General features: G+C 52.2%; 1 protein-coding gene across 1 annotated transcript in view; it reads right to left on the bottom strand.

The window, feature by feature from the left end:
- The window catches only part of Hmcn2 (hemicentin 2), a 155,104-nt gene that overhangs the window by 118,137 nt on the left and 20,695 nt on the right, over positions 1–16,272 (bottom strand). Inside the window, exons 3-8 of the mRNA XM_059260027.1 lie at positions 15,705–15,863; positions 14,967–15,089; positions 7,421–7,592; positions 6,608–6,714; positions 5,748–5,868; positions 2,995–3,258 (exon numbers count right to left, since the gene is read on the bottom strand). Coding sequence (XP_059116010.1) covers positions 2,995–3,258; positions 5,748–5,868; positions 6,608–6,714; positions 7,421–7,592; positions 14,967–15,089; positions 15,705–15,863 — 946 coding nt within the window. The remainder of the gene's footprint in view (positions 1–2,994; positions 3,259–5,747; positions 5,869–6,607; positions 6,715–7,420; positions 7,593–14,966; positions 15,090–15,704; positions 15,864–16,272) is intronic.

Here is a 16,272-nt window from a genome sequence, read left to right as displayed (position 1 = left end):
GGCACGACATGACCATTGCACTCAATGCACAAAATCTGCACTAGACCGAGCCTGTCAGCATCCTGTCATGGGGTGGAGAAGGCCTCGTGGGACCCCTCTCCTCTGGGAGGACTGGTACATAGTTAATGGTCAGTGGATGAGGAGGAGACATTTTCTTCATGTGCAGACATTAGTAAAATGCCCATGTTCCTGTAAACAAACCCTCTCTTGAGTTCCCATAAGCAACCCCAAGGACATCATTGGGTTGTCCAAAAAAGAACTAAAGCCAAAGAGGAAGTAGTTGGGAGGGCCTAATGGGAATGGAGAGAGGGCAAGAGATGGAAATGGTGGGTGAAAAAACTACATTATAAGCCGGGCGGTGGTGGCGCATGCCTTTAATCCCAGCACTCGGGAGGCAGAGGCAGGCGGATCTCTGTGAGTTCGAGGCCAGCCTGGTCTACAGAGTGAGTTCCAGGAAAGGCACAAAGCTACACAGAGAAACCCTGTCTCGAAAAAAACAAAAAAAAAAAAAACAAAAAAAAAAAAAAAAAAAACTACATTATATACATGTATGAAATGACACAATGAAACCCAGTAATACATATTACTAATAAATGCATGCTAAGAAAAAAGTATTAGAGTATTGAGCATAGGTTAAGAGATTGTAAACCAAATTAGTTTCAAGACGGACTCTATTTAGTATCATCAATAAGATGCTGTAAAAATGGGGGTGATGATGGCCCTGTTACGAGGAGCTGGCAACAGCTGTTAGTGGAGAGTACCCCACAACCTCACATGGCTTCTGAGGGAGCCAGTTAGCAGACTGGCCTGCGGGGACCAGCTCTGATCAGACACTGGCCACTGTGTGGGTGGGGCTATGCCATGGGCTCTTCTTTGAAGGGTTCAGCTCACCCATGTTTGTCCAGAGGGAATGCTTTCCAGGGAGAAAGCAAGCACAGTGGGAAGATGGCTGTAAATGTGAGATTCGTGGCATTTTTGAGATAAAGTGAGGAGCTTCAAGGAAACTCTCTCACTTGTGATGGGTCCCTGGGGACCCCTGTTGGGCACTACTGGCCCCCTCACCTGACCCTTGTCTCGGGAGGGACAGTCTCTTTCCCGGTTGGAGTTATTTTCAGGAGGCCTCTGAGAAAGTCCCCAGCAGGGTCAGCTGCAGTCCATGCTGGCAAGCGCTGAGCCCATGCGGCTGTCTCTTTGCATCCCAGCCAGAGGGGACAGGAGCCCAGTAAGATGCTCCAGGGGTGAGACAATGCACCAGACCGCTTCTGAGGCCAGGCTGGGGGTGGGGAGCATGGTGGGTGACATCATGCCCTGGGCTGCCTGCCACATCCCCAGGGAGAGGGGTGTCAGACTTCCAGCCACGTCCTCAGCTGTGTGTGCAGCCACTACTCACCCCCACAATCTGGAAGCCTCTCCCAGACAACTTGGTTACCCCTCTTTTGAGCGGAAAGGTCCCAGGCGTCCCAGACCTACCACACACCTTCAAACCCAGAGCCAACCTGCTCTGAGACAAATCCCAGCCTCCTCAGCTCTGAAAAGTAGGGAGGCAAAAAATATCCTGGCCCATTCCCTCCATAATCCCATTGGAGTAGCGATAGAGACCAAAGCCCACAGCTGCATCCCAAGTTCCTGGTTCCATCTGAGAGGACAGAGGAGATGAGACAGGTCTCCAGTGATGAAATCTCTCTAGAAAGCTTCCCCTCAGGCTGTAAAGGCAAAGCAGAGAGGCCTGGGAATAGCAGCATGGTATGGAGGCCCAGATGCCAGAGGCCAGAAGTCAGGAAGAAAGAAGAAGGGGGAGTGGGGAGGAGGGAAAGAGGAAGGGACCTCAGCCATGTCTTTGAGAACTGTGGGTAGCCTCAAGAGCTGGCTCTCCCTCCTGTCCTCCCTGCACACTTATTGGAAAGAGATAGGGGGCTGCCCCACAAAGAAGTGTGGAATGTTGTGAGATTTATCTCTGTGGGTTCCTCCAGGCACTTCCAGGGGAAGGGGGACAGGGGGCCTGGGGAGAGCATCAGTGCCCAGCAATGAGGTCAGGTGGACCATGAACCCAGGTGTCCCTGTCAGGAGCAAAGAGGAGCTGGAAAACCCAATATGTTGTCCTGCCCTAGGAGCTTCCTGCCATCAGGGCACAGGAACCAGAAAAAGCCACACATGTGGGAGCCAGTATGGTGACATAATGGCATCAGCAGTTGCTGAGTGTGGTCTCAGGCACCCCTACATAGCTCTGTACATACTGGATTCTGGAGTCCTTGGAACAACTCCAGCAGATGGGTGAACTCTAGCTCCTATGACTCTAGAAATTCCCTGTGGGAGTGCTCAGTGAAGGGCAGTCCCTCTGTCCCCTTTTAAGTGAGACATACACCTCAGGACTGCTGCAAGGGTGCAATGGGCCAGTGTTGGCAAGTGCTGGGCCCACACTTCCCTGCACCATTAGCTTTGTGGACCTCAGAATAAATGAATGAATGAATGATGGATGGATGGATGGATGCATGGATGCATGGATGGATGGACGGATAAGAGGATGAAAGGGTAAAATGGTGGGTAGATGGGTAGGTGGATAAAATGATGGATAGATAAGGAGTTGGATGATGGGTAGGTAAATAAATGGATAGATGGTCTGTTGGTTAGATGTAGCAAAGTAGATGGATGGATGCTTGGATAAATACATGTGGGTAGATAAATGGATGGATGGATGGATAGGTAGATGGATGATAGATAAATTGATGTGAATGTATGGATGAGTGAGCTGCTGCTGAATATATATGTGGGTAGATTGATAAGAGGGTGAATGGGTGGGAGGATTGGCAGGAGGGTGTACAGATGGGAAGGTGGTTGAGTAAGTAGATGGATGGCTTTGTTCTAAATCTTCAAGCTGAAGGTGATGTCTGAATCATGTCAGGATTCACCATTATACCTAACAGAGAACGGCTGTCCACAGAAGCTTTCCCAAACTAATCTAGCCAGGAAAGGCTTCCAGAAAGGCACGACACTCACCTGGGGCAACCCCACTGTAGGAAACTCCAGAGACACGGAGGAGGGAATTTCCCTCGTGGTCTTTGCCCTTCACCTTGAGATAAAAGCGCTCCTTTGGTACATGGAAGGGTGGCCCAGCCCACAGCTGGTGTGTGGACTCGTTGGAGAGAAGCTGTGTGGGCAGAGTGAGGAGGGACTTCCCTGTGCTGTGTGAGAGCTCCACGGAGTCAAGGTGACCAGGTGCCTGTAGGCCTGTAGAGTTGATCACCAGGGAGATGGGTACCCCTGCCAAGAGAAAGAAGGGGATGAGCACCGGGCTCTGGGACTGTGTTTCCGTGAACCAGCCTGCTTGGCCCTCCTTAACCCCCTCTGCATCTACCCTACCTCTCCCTGTGCAAGCTAAGGCTGAAGGTGGGGTGAGGAAGAACCCTGGGGCGCTGTCCGTGGTCCTGAAACACCGATGCCTCTCCACCCTGCCTGGACTAGCGAGCGGTATCCTTGCTTCTGCAAACCCAGACCCTGGTGAGCGGAAGGGATCACATGTCCCCCCCACCCCCACCCCTATTTGCCATGGTGTTGGCTGTGATCAGCCCCGCATAGGGACTCTCTCCCAACCTCTCCCAGAAGCATAGAACTGAACTGAGCTTTCACCAATTCCTTAGTTTATTTGGGAGCTTGGGTCAGGTCTCTTCCCCTTTCAGACAGTTACAATGGCTTTTTTTTTTTTTTTTTTTTTTTGGTTTTTCGAGACAGGGTTTCTCTGTGTAGCTTTGCGCCTTTCCTGGAACTCACTTGGTAGCCCAGGCTGGCCTCGAACTCACAGAGATCCGCCTGGCTCTGCCTCCCGAGTGCTGGGATTAAAGGCGTGAGCCACCACCGCCCGGCTACAATGGCTTTTAAAGAAACACTGAGTCTGCACATGGCCAAGGGAAAGCCAAGCCTGTAAGTATCAGGTGCAGGCCTATGCTGAGGCATTCAGCCAATAGCATGAAGAAGCTCCCTGAGGTCAACCACTGGCATGTAGGTCTCCTGTAGCCAGCTAATGGTATGAAATATTGCTTGCCCTGGTCCAGGCATCCAATGTTCAGTTAGTCACAGACTCCCCAAGCCCTAACATTCCCAGCATAGAGGCTAAGTTCCAAGTACTGTTAATATTTCCAATTTCTTCCTCCACCTTCTTCTTCATGCTATTCATCCTCCTGGTAGTCCTGGTGATTAAATCAAAGCCTTGTAGACACATTGCAAGCATTCTACCACCAAGCTATACCCCTAGCCTTATTTTTTTAACCATGTCTCTCCCTTTTCAGATGGTTACAATGACTTTTAAAGAAACATCAAGTCTGCATATGGCATAGAAGAGTCTAAGTGTAATTCCAGGGAAAGCTAAGCCTTGAATATCTGCACACATGTGCCTGTGCACATACACACTAGAGCACACATGATCAGAGAACAACTTGTGGGGACTGGTTCTCTCCTTCTGCAATGTGGGTCCCAGGGATTACACTCAGGTTTTGAGGCCTTTATCCACTGAAGCATCTCACTGGTTTTTATTTTAAGTCATGGTCTTGCCAAGTTACCCAGCAAGCCTTGAGCTTGCAATCCTAACTCTGGCTCGTGGGTAGCTGGGTTACAAGCCTGTGCCACCAGGGCCTGCTTAGAGTGTCTTTTCTCGACTAGCTTGTTGGAAGGGCCTCAGTTTCTCTACTTTCCTCACCTTCTTTTTGCAAAGAAAATACCAAATGAAGCCTTCAGGCTCATCACACTCCAGTGAGGGAACATCACCTCCAATTCAACCCTCTCTCATTCCAGTCTCCACCACACGATCACCAAGACACTTTTGGTAAGCCAGCAGCTCACTGGCAACCATGCCTCCTCTGAATTAGTGGAGTCCAGACAAGAAGTCTGAGGAAGCAGGGCTATAGCCATACGGACTTCAACGAGGAAAAAAGAAAAGGCGAAATGCTCACCTTGTAAGCGTGAGCACCTGAATTCGACACCCAGAGCCCATGTAGAAAAGCTGGGCCTAGAGGCACGTGTAACCCGAGCACTGGGGAGGTAGAGGTAGGTGGGTTCCTAGTGCTTGAGGGGCAGATCACCTTGCCTACTTGGTGAGCCTAGGCAATGACAGACCCATTTCAAAAAGTAATTGATGGCTGGGGACTGGAGAGATGGCTCAGCAGTTAAGAGCTCTGGCTGCTCTTCCAGAGGACCCGGGTTCAGTTCCCAGCACCCACATGGCAGCTCACAACTGTCTGTAACTCCAGTCCCAGAGGAACCGATGCCCTCTTTTGGCTTCTGTGGGCACTGCATACACATGGCACACATATATGCAGGCAAAACACCCATACACATAAAATTTAAAAATGAAACAAAAATAATTGGTGGCTAGTACCTGAAGAATAACCCCAGAGGAAGTCCTCTGACCTCCACACACACGTGCACACACACACACACACACACACACACACACACACACACACGTACCAAACATACTTGAACACATATATACACAGGGAAATAAAAAGGCAGGAGAAACAGTGACTCATCAATAAAAGGTACCCTCAGAACTGGATGGAAAGATGCTCTGAAGGTAAATGTCACCTCCTGGGCTGATGGAAAGGAAGCTGGTTCGGAGTTGGTTTTTCACCCTGTGGTCTAGAGCAATAGCCCAGCAGGACCCATTCCACAGTCACGATGAGTCACATGGCCAGGCCAGCCCTGGACTCCCACCATCTCCCAAAGCCAGTACCACCCTCAGTGCCCAGGGCAGGTACCTTGCAAAGGCCACTCGATGGTGTGGTTGAGGTCCAGAGAGGGCTGCATGGAGAAGCCAGCTCGGAAGTTGATGTTGCTGATGCCTGATATTCGCACTGAGTGGCGGCCACTGCTGTACACCTGCAGCAGATCCCCACCCATGTCACCAGATCATCAGGCCTCAGGACCTCAGCTCCAGCCCAGATGCCACTGGCGACAGCTGGAAGAGCCCCACACCTGTAGCTGTACTTGTTCACCTTTGCAAACACATGGGCAATGGAGCTGCTCCCCAAAGACACGGAAGCCCAGCTTACCCACTCTCCTGGAGGCTTCTCTTTCTGCTCTCTCCTAACTCCTGCAGGTCCTGCCTGTTCTCCTGCTTGTCTACCTTCCTACCACACCTTCCCTGGAGGCAGCTCTGGTCTCAAAGACACGCAGATCTGGAACATCAGGCGGTCAGCACGGCCCCTTCGCCTGCAGCCGCCGCCACAATGCTCTGCACCTCGCAGGTGCCCAGTAAGTGTCTGTTCAGTCAGCAGGAGCTCCCACCCCTCCAACAGGCCATGCCTGTCTCTTGCCTGGCTTCCAGCATCTTCCAGACAGCAGTCTCCCGCCAGCCCTGTCTCTCAGCTCTTTCCCTCAAAGTGACCCTTGCTCCATTTACACTCCCTGCCCAGGACAGGAGTCTGAGCCCTGTGCCAATTTGGCTGTTCACTGAAGCTTCTTTCTTCACCTTTCTGAATGTCATCCCAAACCACTCCACTCCCTCACAATTGCAAATCAGGTTGCTCTTCGGCTCTTGACCCTGCTCTCCTGTTGACAGATCCACATCGCTGCCCACACACCCCAGGCTCTCCACCTGAAAACCCAGTGTCCCTACCTTGATGGCCCACAGCCCAGGGTGCTCAGGCTTAAAGGCTACGACCTTGGCTGAGTCTGGAATGTTGAGGAGCACATTGAGACCTTCATCTGTCTTCAGGACCCTTCCTGTGGAAGCATCAGATGCCACTCAGTCTCCTATCTTTTCCCAGAGCCCCCAGGTTCCCCACCCTGTCTCCAGGAAGCCACAGACCACCAACACCAGCCTCAAGGGTCCTTGAGACTGACAAGAAGACTGTCATCATTTTAAGTTCCCATTGGTCAGTTGCCACTGGCCTTCCAGCTTCTTCACCTGCAGGGACACCTCTCTGCTCCACCTGGTGTCCCCTCACTCCTCCATAATTTCTGTATCTTTTCCACTATTGACTCTTTGTAGGGTGTGGGAGTATGCATGGAATATATCTGGGGGTGGGGTGTGTGTGCACATGAGTGTGCACATCACCAAGTAGGACCCAGGGATGAAACTCAGGTCTTCAGCCTTGGCAGCAAGCACCTTTACCTGCTGAGCCATCTCACTGGCCCATTTTTTCCTTTTTGAGCTCACTGTACTTGAAGTTCATCCATTTGGCTGGCCAGGGAGCTCAGCGACCCCCCTCTCTCCACCCCCCAGTGCTGAGGTTACAGATATGGCTGCTACCCATGATCTTAACATGGGTGCTGGGTGTCCAGACTCAGGTCCTCGTGTTTGTGAGGCAGACACTTCATTGACTGAGCCATCCCCTTGGCCCCCTCCTCCCATGGCCTCTGTTTGTCTTATCCTGGGCTTCCAGCTCAGTCTTGGATCCAAAGATGGGGCTAGCCCTGGAGGACATACCCAGTGGGTCCCGGACTTCGATCTCAGGCCCTGGCCCGCTCAGTGAGATGGTGACCTCCTTCAGGCTGGGGTCGAAAGGGATCCTCCATGTGTGTTCCCCTTCCTCCTCGTGGTCTGCAGACAGCAGATGTACTTTGGAGGCCTGGATCGCTGACTCCACCCACTTTAGCACCTGAGAAAGGTACGGAAGTTGAACTAGTGGATGTGCCCGGGCTTTGACACGTCTGGCCACCGATGCAGCTTTGACCAGCTTCCACTGTGTGCAGAATCCACACACTCCCCGTGGATTTTGGGATGCCAAATATCTGTTCAGTGTCCAAGGCCACGGACTTGCCACTGTCCTACACTAGGCCCAATTGGCTCTTCTACTCTCTCAGCTTTTACAGCTTCCAGATGATGCCTGTGTGTTGACACCAGGTGACTCAGTGCAGAGAGGGGCAAGCACAGGCTTTCTAATTTTTTTTTTCATTTATTTTACATACCAACCACAGTTTCCCCTCCCTCCTCTCTTCCCATTCCCTCCCCTCACCTCTGTCTATCCCCTCATCCACTCCTCCTCTATTCAGAAAGGGGCAGGCTTCCCATGGGAGTCAACAAAGCACGTCATATCATGTTGAGGCAAGACCAAGCTCCTCCCCCTGCATCAAGGCTGGACAAGGCATTCCTACATGGGGAACAGGTTCCAAAAAGCCAGATGAGCTTCTACAGGACAAGCTTCTGCCTCTCATCTGTCTCTGGCACTCATGAGGAAGCCCCTGGTGCACAGCAGGCACCTAGGAGATTTGGAGTCTCCATCCTGTGTGGTTCCTGGATCCACAGGCTCCTCACAGGGTACTGATCATCTAACCAGGACTGGGGGACCTGTAGTTAATCAAATATGCTAGGTTAAGAATCTGCCATGTGTGGCTAGGGGTCCCTGTGTGGATCGCTTGCCCAGCATGCAGGAAGCTCTGGGTTCGATCCCCAGCACTGAAAAAACATCCTTGTACTACAACAGTTCAAGGAAAAACCCTGAATGTGACTTCTGCATTCAAGGAGAATGGTGCTCAGAGGCCAGAGTGTCCCTCTCGAGGATCCAGAGCCTTTTTGGAAGGATGCCCTCTGCTAAATGTGGAAGGAATGATGCAATTAGGAAACAGTCATCTTGCAACTACTAATGAAATAATGGTTTCGGGCAAGGATCCTCTTTGGATGTTAAAAGCACAGGGTGTAAGATTGATGGAGACTAAAAATCCACACACAGCCAGGGTGTCACACCACAGGCACTGAAGTCAGGGTGGGGTGGGGAGATATGGCCTTGCCATACACGGCTGCCTGTCACCACCGTAACCAGTGACACAATCTGTCATCAGCTACAGTAAGACTGTAGCTGTTTGTCCCTTGATGTCATCCATTAGAAAGAAGTCGCAGCCCCAACTCTAAGACACCCTTCCATGCACACCAGCCACCACCAGCCCAGGCGCTGGGACAAACTCAGGTAAGTGGAAGCAAGGGGAGGGATCAGTGATGACACGGGGCAAAGTCTAGAATTTAGAACATGGCACAGAGCCTCTTCAGCTTCTTCCCGAAAAGGAGTGCATGGCTCCAGATTCCAGAGGACCTAATATCACAGCAACCAAGTGGGGCAGGCAGCAATAATAAAAGCCTGAGCCACGAAGGCTTCTTCAGAAAACATCGTGAGGGGCTGGGGAATGGCTTGGCAGACAAATCACTTGCCGAGCAAGTGTAAGGACGAGTGTTCAGATGGCCAGGGCCCAGATAAAAAGCCGGGTGGGTGTGGCATTTCACCTGTAATCCTAATGGTTGGGAGGTAGAGACAGGATCCCTAGACCAAGCTGGCTAGCTAGACTAGCCTAACCCAGAAATTCTAGGCACAGTCAGAGACCCTGCATCACCAAACGAAGTGGAGAGCAGCCGCGGAACACACCTGATGTTAATTCATACCCACATGTGTGTAACATGTACCCTCAAACATGTACATATGCATATGTGCAAAAGAAAAGACAAAACATTTTAAGGCCAACTTGGGGGAAATCAAGCAAGGATTTGGTACTAGATCACAGTAATAAAGTTTGTTAATTCTATTAGAACAATCTAGGCTATGGGAATCGTATGGGGAGTTGACAGTTAGGTTCAGTGAGGAGGACTTTCATAGCACACATGAGACCCTGGGTTCCATTCATAGCAGCCAAAACTAAAAATAGTTATAAATTATTAGTGGATAAAGTATCATGAGTCAGAAAATCCAGAGGGATAAAGAAGTGAAAAATGCAAGCAAGTGGTGATGTGTTGTAACCTTGAGGTTTAGGAGAGGTTGTTTGTTTGATTTTTGAGATTTTTTTGGGACAGGGTCTGTGTAGCCCTTGCTGGTCTAGAACTTATTACATAGACCAGGTTGTCCCCAAACTCACAGAGATCTGCTTCCCACGACCTCTGAGTGCTAGGATTAAAGGCCTGTGCTAACATGCCCCGCCATTCCTAGTAATTTTAAAAAATAAGTCATTTTATTTTTCAAATTTTTATTTATTTGCTTATTAGTTTATTTTTTTTTTCCAGACAAGGTTTCTCTGTGTAACAGTCTTGGCTGTCCTGGAACTCACTTTGCAGATCAGGCTGGCCTCGAACTCACAGAGATTTGCCTGCCTCTGCCTCCCGAGTGCTGGGATTAAAGGTGTTTGCCGCCATGGCCAGCTTAAAGGTCATTTAAAAATGATAATGGTGTAGTGAGTTTATCATACACCCGGGCATGACGTCTGCTTGCCCATGTCAGTTGACTATAAATGGCTTCCTGGAATGCTGTCTGAAGAATTAGTTCTATGATTGATTAGCAGTGTCTGCCACAGGCATGAGACTAGAAAATAGTAGCTCATGTGCTACCTGCAGGCCATTCTGGCCCTAACTGGCAGTCCTGCTCTGCCTGCTGTGTGGCCTTTCACAGAAGGGAAGGGAACTGGAAGATCTGCCTGAGATTTCGAGAACGAACATGTTTTACCGAGACTGAGTTAGAGCAAGCGCTGTGAGACCTCAGTTATCACAGGGTAAGAATTCAACAGTTTGCCTTCTCCCATATTTGGAGCTACTTCATTCTCCTGTCTTTGCCTAGGGTTCTGGGAAGCATGTCTCTTGAAAAGGCTCCACCTGCCCTGGCTGATGGACCAGGACAGGGTTCCTTGTCTACATGGGGGAGGATGGAGGAGGACAGCTCCAAGGAATCAGCCAGGCCAGGATGAGACTGCCAGATGGTGAAGGAGTAACTCTGTGTCCACTGCCTGTTTCTCGGGTCACACAGTGGGAGCAGAGGATGGTGACCCAGAAAAGCTGCCCCAGGCGACAATCGCCCAGACAAGTGACATCAGCTACTATACTGCCAGGGCTACTGCAAACTGTTCTAGAATGTTCTGGTGGAGAGAGGATGCCCAGCAATTCAGGCTACCAAGCCACAAAGAAGGCTGGGACGTGGACAGCACCCTAATGAGCCCCGCATGAGGCAGCCTGCCTAGGGTTTGGGGAGAGTCTGACTCTCGTGCTCACAGCAAATCCAGACCACCTTGCAGGGCCAGGCCCAGGGTCAAGGCCTTCTGGACCTGGCTATGCCCCCAAGGCTCCAGAGCAGACTCGGGAAGTCTTCCGAGCAGAGTGCCTTCATTAAGCAAGCACAGTGTTTATTTGGCGAGTGTGATGGCTTCCAGATGTCTATGGGGTGGGGCCTGGGAGACAGCCATGTGCTGGCCTGAGCTCTGCTCGCTGATGGAGGAGGAAGGAAAGAATCTGGCCTTGTTACTTTCTGCCAGATGACTGCTTCTGGGCCCTTCGTGGCTGATAAATCATCCCAGAGGCACTGCCAGGGCACTTGACAGCCAGGAGAGCTGGGGAAGCTGAGGGGACTCGGGAGAGGAATGGGGATCACAGCTACAGATGGGGAAACTGAGGCTTCAGCCTGGAGTCACAGAAGGAGCACCCACCCAGTCCCAAGGCTCCGCCTCTTGCCAGCTGTGCACCCCAGATTCTCTACCCAGCTCTACCTTGCTGAGGACACTCGAGAGTGCACCCCCATTCTTCAGGAAGCTTCAGTGGAGTGGGGGAAGGGGGAACCTCTACCCCCACCCAGAAGCTTGGGGAGTTCAGCTGTGGTCAGGTCTCACCTACGCCCAACACCATGCCCAGCACTCTTCCTTCACCCTGGCCACCACCTCGAACGGCAGAGGGTCCCCATCCTGCACGAGGGAGAGCCCAGGCAGTATCCTGTCGCATGGGACTGAGTAAGGCTGAAGGTCCCCCTGAGGGCGACAGAGCTGTGATCTGCTGCAGCCCCTGTCCTGCCCCAGCAGCCCAGGTCTCAACCTCTCCATTCCCCTGGATGCTGCTGGGAAGGGTCCAGGATGAGGTCACCTCACACACACACACACACACACACACACACACACACACACACACACCCCGCTGCTCCATTCATCAGAGCCGCCTGGTTAGGAGCTTCCTCAGCCCCACTGGTGTAGAAAGCAAGTCACCTCTCTTCAAAGGGATCTGCAGAATCTGGGTAATTTGTCAGGTGTACCTGCTGCTGCTGCTGCTGCTGCTGCTGCTGCTGCTGCTGCTCAAGAGATGTGTCACAAGCCCCCCAAACAGGCTAAGCTGAAGAGTGGGTTGTGGAGTGGGGGGCAGTGAGCCGTGTGGAGGTGACGAGGGAAGCTTAGGGGTCTCTTGGGAAATTACAGGGTGATTCTCAGGCAAGGCAGTGGGGTGTTATCCAGCTCTTCTGCCCCTTCGTGCTCCCTGCCGCCCTCCTGCATCACCATCATTGGTAGATGAGTGTGGACTGGACAGAGTTTGGGGGTGCCACACACAGGAAGGAGGCCATGGTCCTACCCAAAACTTGATTTTAAAAAATGTCCACCTTGGGCCTGAGACCATGGCTCAGTAGATAAAGTGTATGATGTGCATGATTGAGAACCTGAGTTCAGATTCTCAGGACCACATAGAAGCCAGGAGCGTGGGCACATGCCTGTAACCCAGTTCTGGTGGGAGGTGCGCAGACAGGCAATTCCAGAGCTCACTGACTAGGCTAGCCCGGCTAGTTTCAGGGTTAGTGAAATACCACAACGCAAAAAGTGAAGTGCGCCGGGCGGTGGTGGCGCACACCTTAAATCCCAGCACTCTGGAGGCAGAGCCAAGAGGATCTCTGTGAGTTCGAGGCCAGCCTGGTCTACAGAGCGAGTTCCAGGAAAGGCACAAAGCTGCACAGAGAAACCCTGTCTCGAAAAACCAAAAAAAAAAAAAAAAAAAGTGAAGTGGAGAGCAACTGGAGAAGATGCCCGATGCTGAACTAGAGAAGATGCCCGATCCTGAACTGGAGAAGATGCCCGATGATGAACTGGAGAAGATGCCCGATGCTGAACTAGAGAAGATGCCCGATCCTGAACTGGAGAAGATGCCCGATGCTGAACTGAAGAAGATGCCCGATGCTGACTGCCAACTTCTAAATGCACTCACACATGAACACACACAGTCACACACACCATACACCTTAGGACAAACCCAAGGTCACACTGCTGCCTCCAATATGGTCCCCTACTGTTCCAGAATGATCAGAGTTCGAAATTGTCTCGCCAGAGAGAAGGGTTCTTCAATCTTCCCCATATACTCTGGAATAAACTCCAAAAGGGGGCTCCTTCAGCCTGTGTTTACAACCAAGTTTACAACCAAGAACGAGCGAAGTGTCCCAGGACAGAGGGCTGCTTGTTCAGATTGGCTGCATCCTCCTTGACAGTACATACAGCAGGTGCTTAATAAATGACCACAATGGAGTGTGGGGAGTATATGAATCGTACTGCATGGAATGTGTTTTGTGAAGGTTCAAGTGTTTGCTTCAGATGCCTCCTCAGAAGTCTGAAAGACTTCTCCCAACTAGAGCCCCACTGGCCTGCTCCCCCTGGGGGATAACCACAGCCTTGGCTGTCCCAGCCACTTTCCCAGGCTTGCTGAGTGTCTGGGAACATCTAGAAAGGGCCAGATCCAAGACATGAGGCTCTCCATGCCCAGGAGCATCCCTGCCACTATGTGGAGCAGCCAAATCTGCCATCAGTGGTCCTACCAAGTGAGACTACCACAGCAAAAAGCTGAGGGGCTTGCCTGGGGTGTCTGGAGACAGGGTTCCTGGGAAGTTGTCCTCAGCAACTTTGCCTTGCCTCTGTCTGAGTTGTCTCTGGAAGGAAGCAAGTGTCTCCCCTAAAAGCAGGGACGAAGCTGTCCCTCCACTCTGAAGAGCCTCCCGCCCTCACGTGGGGCTCAGTGCCAGGAGAGGCTAATAAGCCAGAAATGAAAGTCTGCTGTGTCACAGAGAAGCATAAACGCCATCTGTCAACAGGGAGCCGAGGCACGCTAATCTAAACACGGCCCCAGAGACCAATCCTCTCAGTTCATAAATACACAGCTCACAAAACCCATCCTGGAGGCCACTGCCTGCCTCTGAGACACCTTCTTTCCCAGAGCAGCAGGCACGGGGATCCCAGTCGCTCTGTCCTCTGGCTACTTCCTGGCGGCACCCATTTCTCATCTGCTTGAAGTGTCCTACATGGCCCAGCCCTGAGGGCACTCACAATCTAGTAGCATTAAATAATCACACAAGCACAGAATGACAATTATGTAAAGCAGTACAGGGAGCTGGGATGTGGAAAGGATGTGGAGGATGGCTTCCTGGGAAGGTGCATATATCAGAGGGTGAGGAGCTGAGAAAAGGAAGCCTGAGCAAAGGCCCTGGGGCCAGAAGAGCAGGAGAGAGGCTGACTGGGCTCTGAGGAGTGGGCAAGCAGAAACAGAGGAGAGGTTCTGGTAAGGATCTGGATACACAGCAGGAGAAAACAGGAGGGACATACAGGCCAGCTTTGGTGTAGCATCCTGTGGTCTGCAGGGGTCATTCCATACAGGCTCCAGAAAGCTGGGTGTCAGTACTGAGCAACACTTCTAGCTCTGTCCCGTGAGTTCGTGGCCACGGCTCACACTCAGCTATCACTGGAGGATTTACAGCACTGAGTGAGCTAGGCCTCTTGGTTCAGCTAGAGATGGTGCTTAGACCCTGTGCTGCTGAGAAGGATGGACAGGGTAGAGGGAAGATGGGCTTTGAAGAGGAGACAGCTGTCATTTGGCTGGGGGGACAGGGACACACCTGCGATGCTCTGGGCTTAGTGAATCTGGAAGCAGGAGCCTAGCGGAGTTAAAACAAATCCCTGCCCTGCTAAATCCCCAGGACCCTGGACCCAATCTGTGGTTCTCTTGGCCCAGACTCTGGGACAGAGTCTGAAACAACCTCACAGTCACAATTCTACAAGAGTTTGTCACATTCTGGCTCTGCTGTGGGACAGTGGCCGCACCCCGGGGTGCTGCTTTGAATACTTGCCTGGGGGTTTGGAGATTCGATGATGATGCAGAGCACTCAGCACCACTCAGGGCCAGCCACCAGGCAAAGCTCCCAGGGACATCACCAAGCAAGACCTAGCACCCTCACGCACAGGGGCAGCGGGCTCAGAAGAAACACTCTGTGACGGCTCACCTCTGCCACCTGCTGCTTGTCCAGCTGGAACACCTGCCCAGAGCTGGTGGACGCGATCTCCTCGTAGGCCAAGTAGCCAGGATGGGTGCGGTCGCCACAGTCCCCCGTCAGCACAAAGACCACCTGGAAGATGGGCAAATAAGCCTGTGCTTCCTGCTGTACAGGAGACATGGGGCTAATGCGAGTTTCCTGTGGGTGGGAACCAGGAGCTGATGTGAGGCAAATGCTCCCACAGCTGGGAACACAGCAGTGGGATGAAATCCACGACTAAAAAGGTACCAAAGTGGACTCCTCTTGGAGCGGCCCCCGGAGGTTACTGTGAGAAGAACCCTGAAGAACTCTAGAATATTCTAGACAAGAGAGAAGCGATGTCGTCCCCAAGAGTAGCCCTTCTCCCCTCTCCAGCCATCAGTACAAAAGTAAGAGGCAGAAGTCCCAACCTGACTTCTGAGCCCTGACACAAGGACAAGGGGACACTAGCTGCAAGAACTAAGAGCTAAGGATGAGGGTGGAACAGCACTGCACAGGAAGGGGCGGGGCCTGCACCAAGAGCAAGCCTCCCCAGGAGGTGAGGACCAGAGCCTGCAACCACGCCCTTAGAGAGGCATGGCGGCGACTGGCAGGGCTGGGCTCTGGCTACAGGAGAGAAGCCGGGCTCCACTCTCCAGTGGGGCTTCACGCTCCCTCCTCTGGCCTCCTGCATGGCTGCCTATGCCATCCCTAAAGCTGCCCTCTCACCTGTGACTGCTTCAGCTGCAGGAGCTGCAGGAGCTCATCCTTCTTGTGGTAGTCCTTGGCACGGGCATCGGAGAAGACATAGATGAAGGACCCAGGGTTGGCAACCTCCACAGCAGCCTTGATGGCACCCACACTCATCTCCGGGCAGTCGCCCCCTCCCTGGAGGGTTGAAGAGTGTCAGCGGCTGCCACCTACCTCATCTACAAGGGAGCAGCCTGGACGGACCTCTAAAACCAGTGGGAGTGGGGAGTCACCTCAGACCACCTCCCTGGGGCTCACTGGGTCGGGCTGTGGTCCCCGTTGTCCCTCCCAGCATCTGCCCTGTTGTGACTTTAGACAAGTGTCACTCATTCTCTCACCTGGGTGAGTGACAGTCCCACCCTGTAGAAGGTATGGAACAGGGGACTGGAGCAGCCGAGGTATGAGCAAGCCTTACACACGTGAGCGTGTGAAGAATTAGTGGTGTCTGCATATGTACTCTCGTGTGTGTGTGTGTGTGTGTGTGTGTGTGTGTGTGTGTGTGTGTGTGCACAGGTGTGTGGGGATGTTCGTACACGGTATGCAAGTG

Source organism: Peromyscus eremicus, chromosome 4 (assembly GCF_949786415.1).
Source record: "Peromyscus eremicus chromosome 4, PerEre_H2_v1, whole genome shotgun sequence".
Taxonomy (NCBI): domain Eukaryota; kingdom Metazoa; phylum Chordata; class Mammalia; order Rodentia; family Cricetidae; genus Peromyscus; species Peromyscus eremicus.
This window is presented reverse-complemented; position numbering and strand designations above follow the sequence as displayed.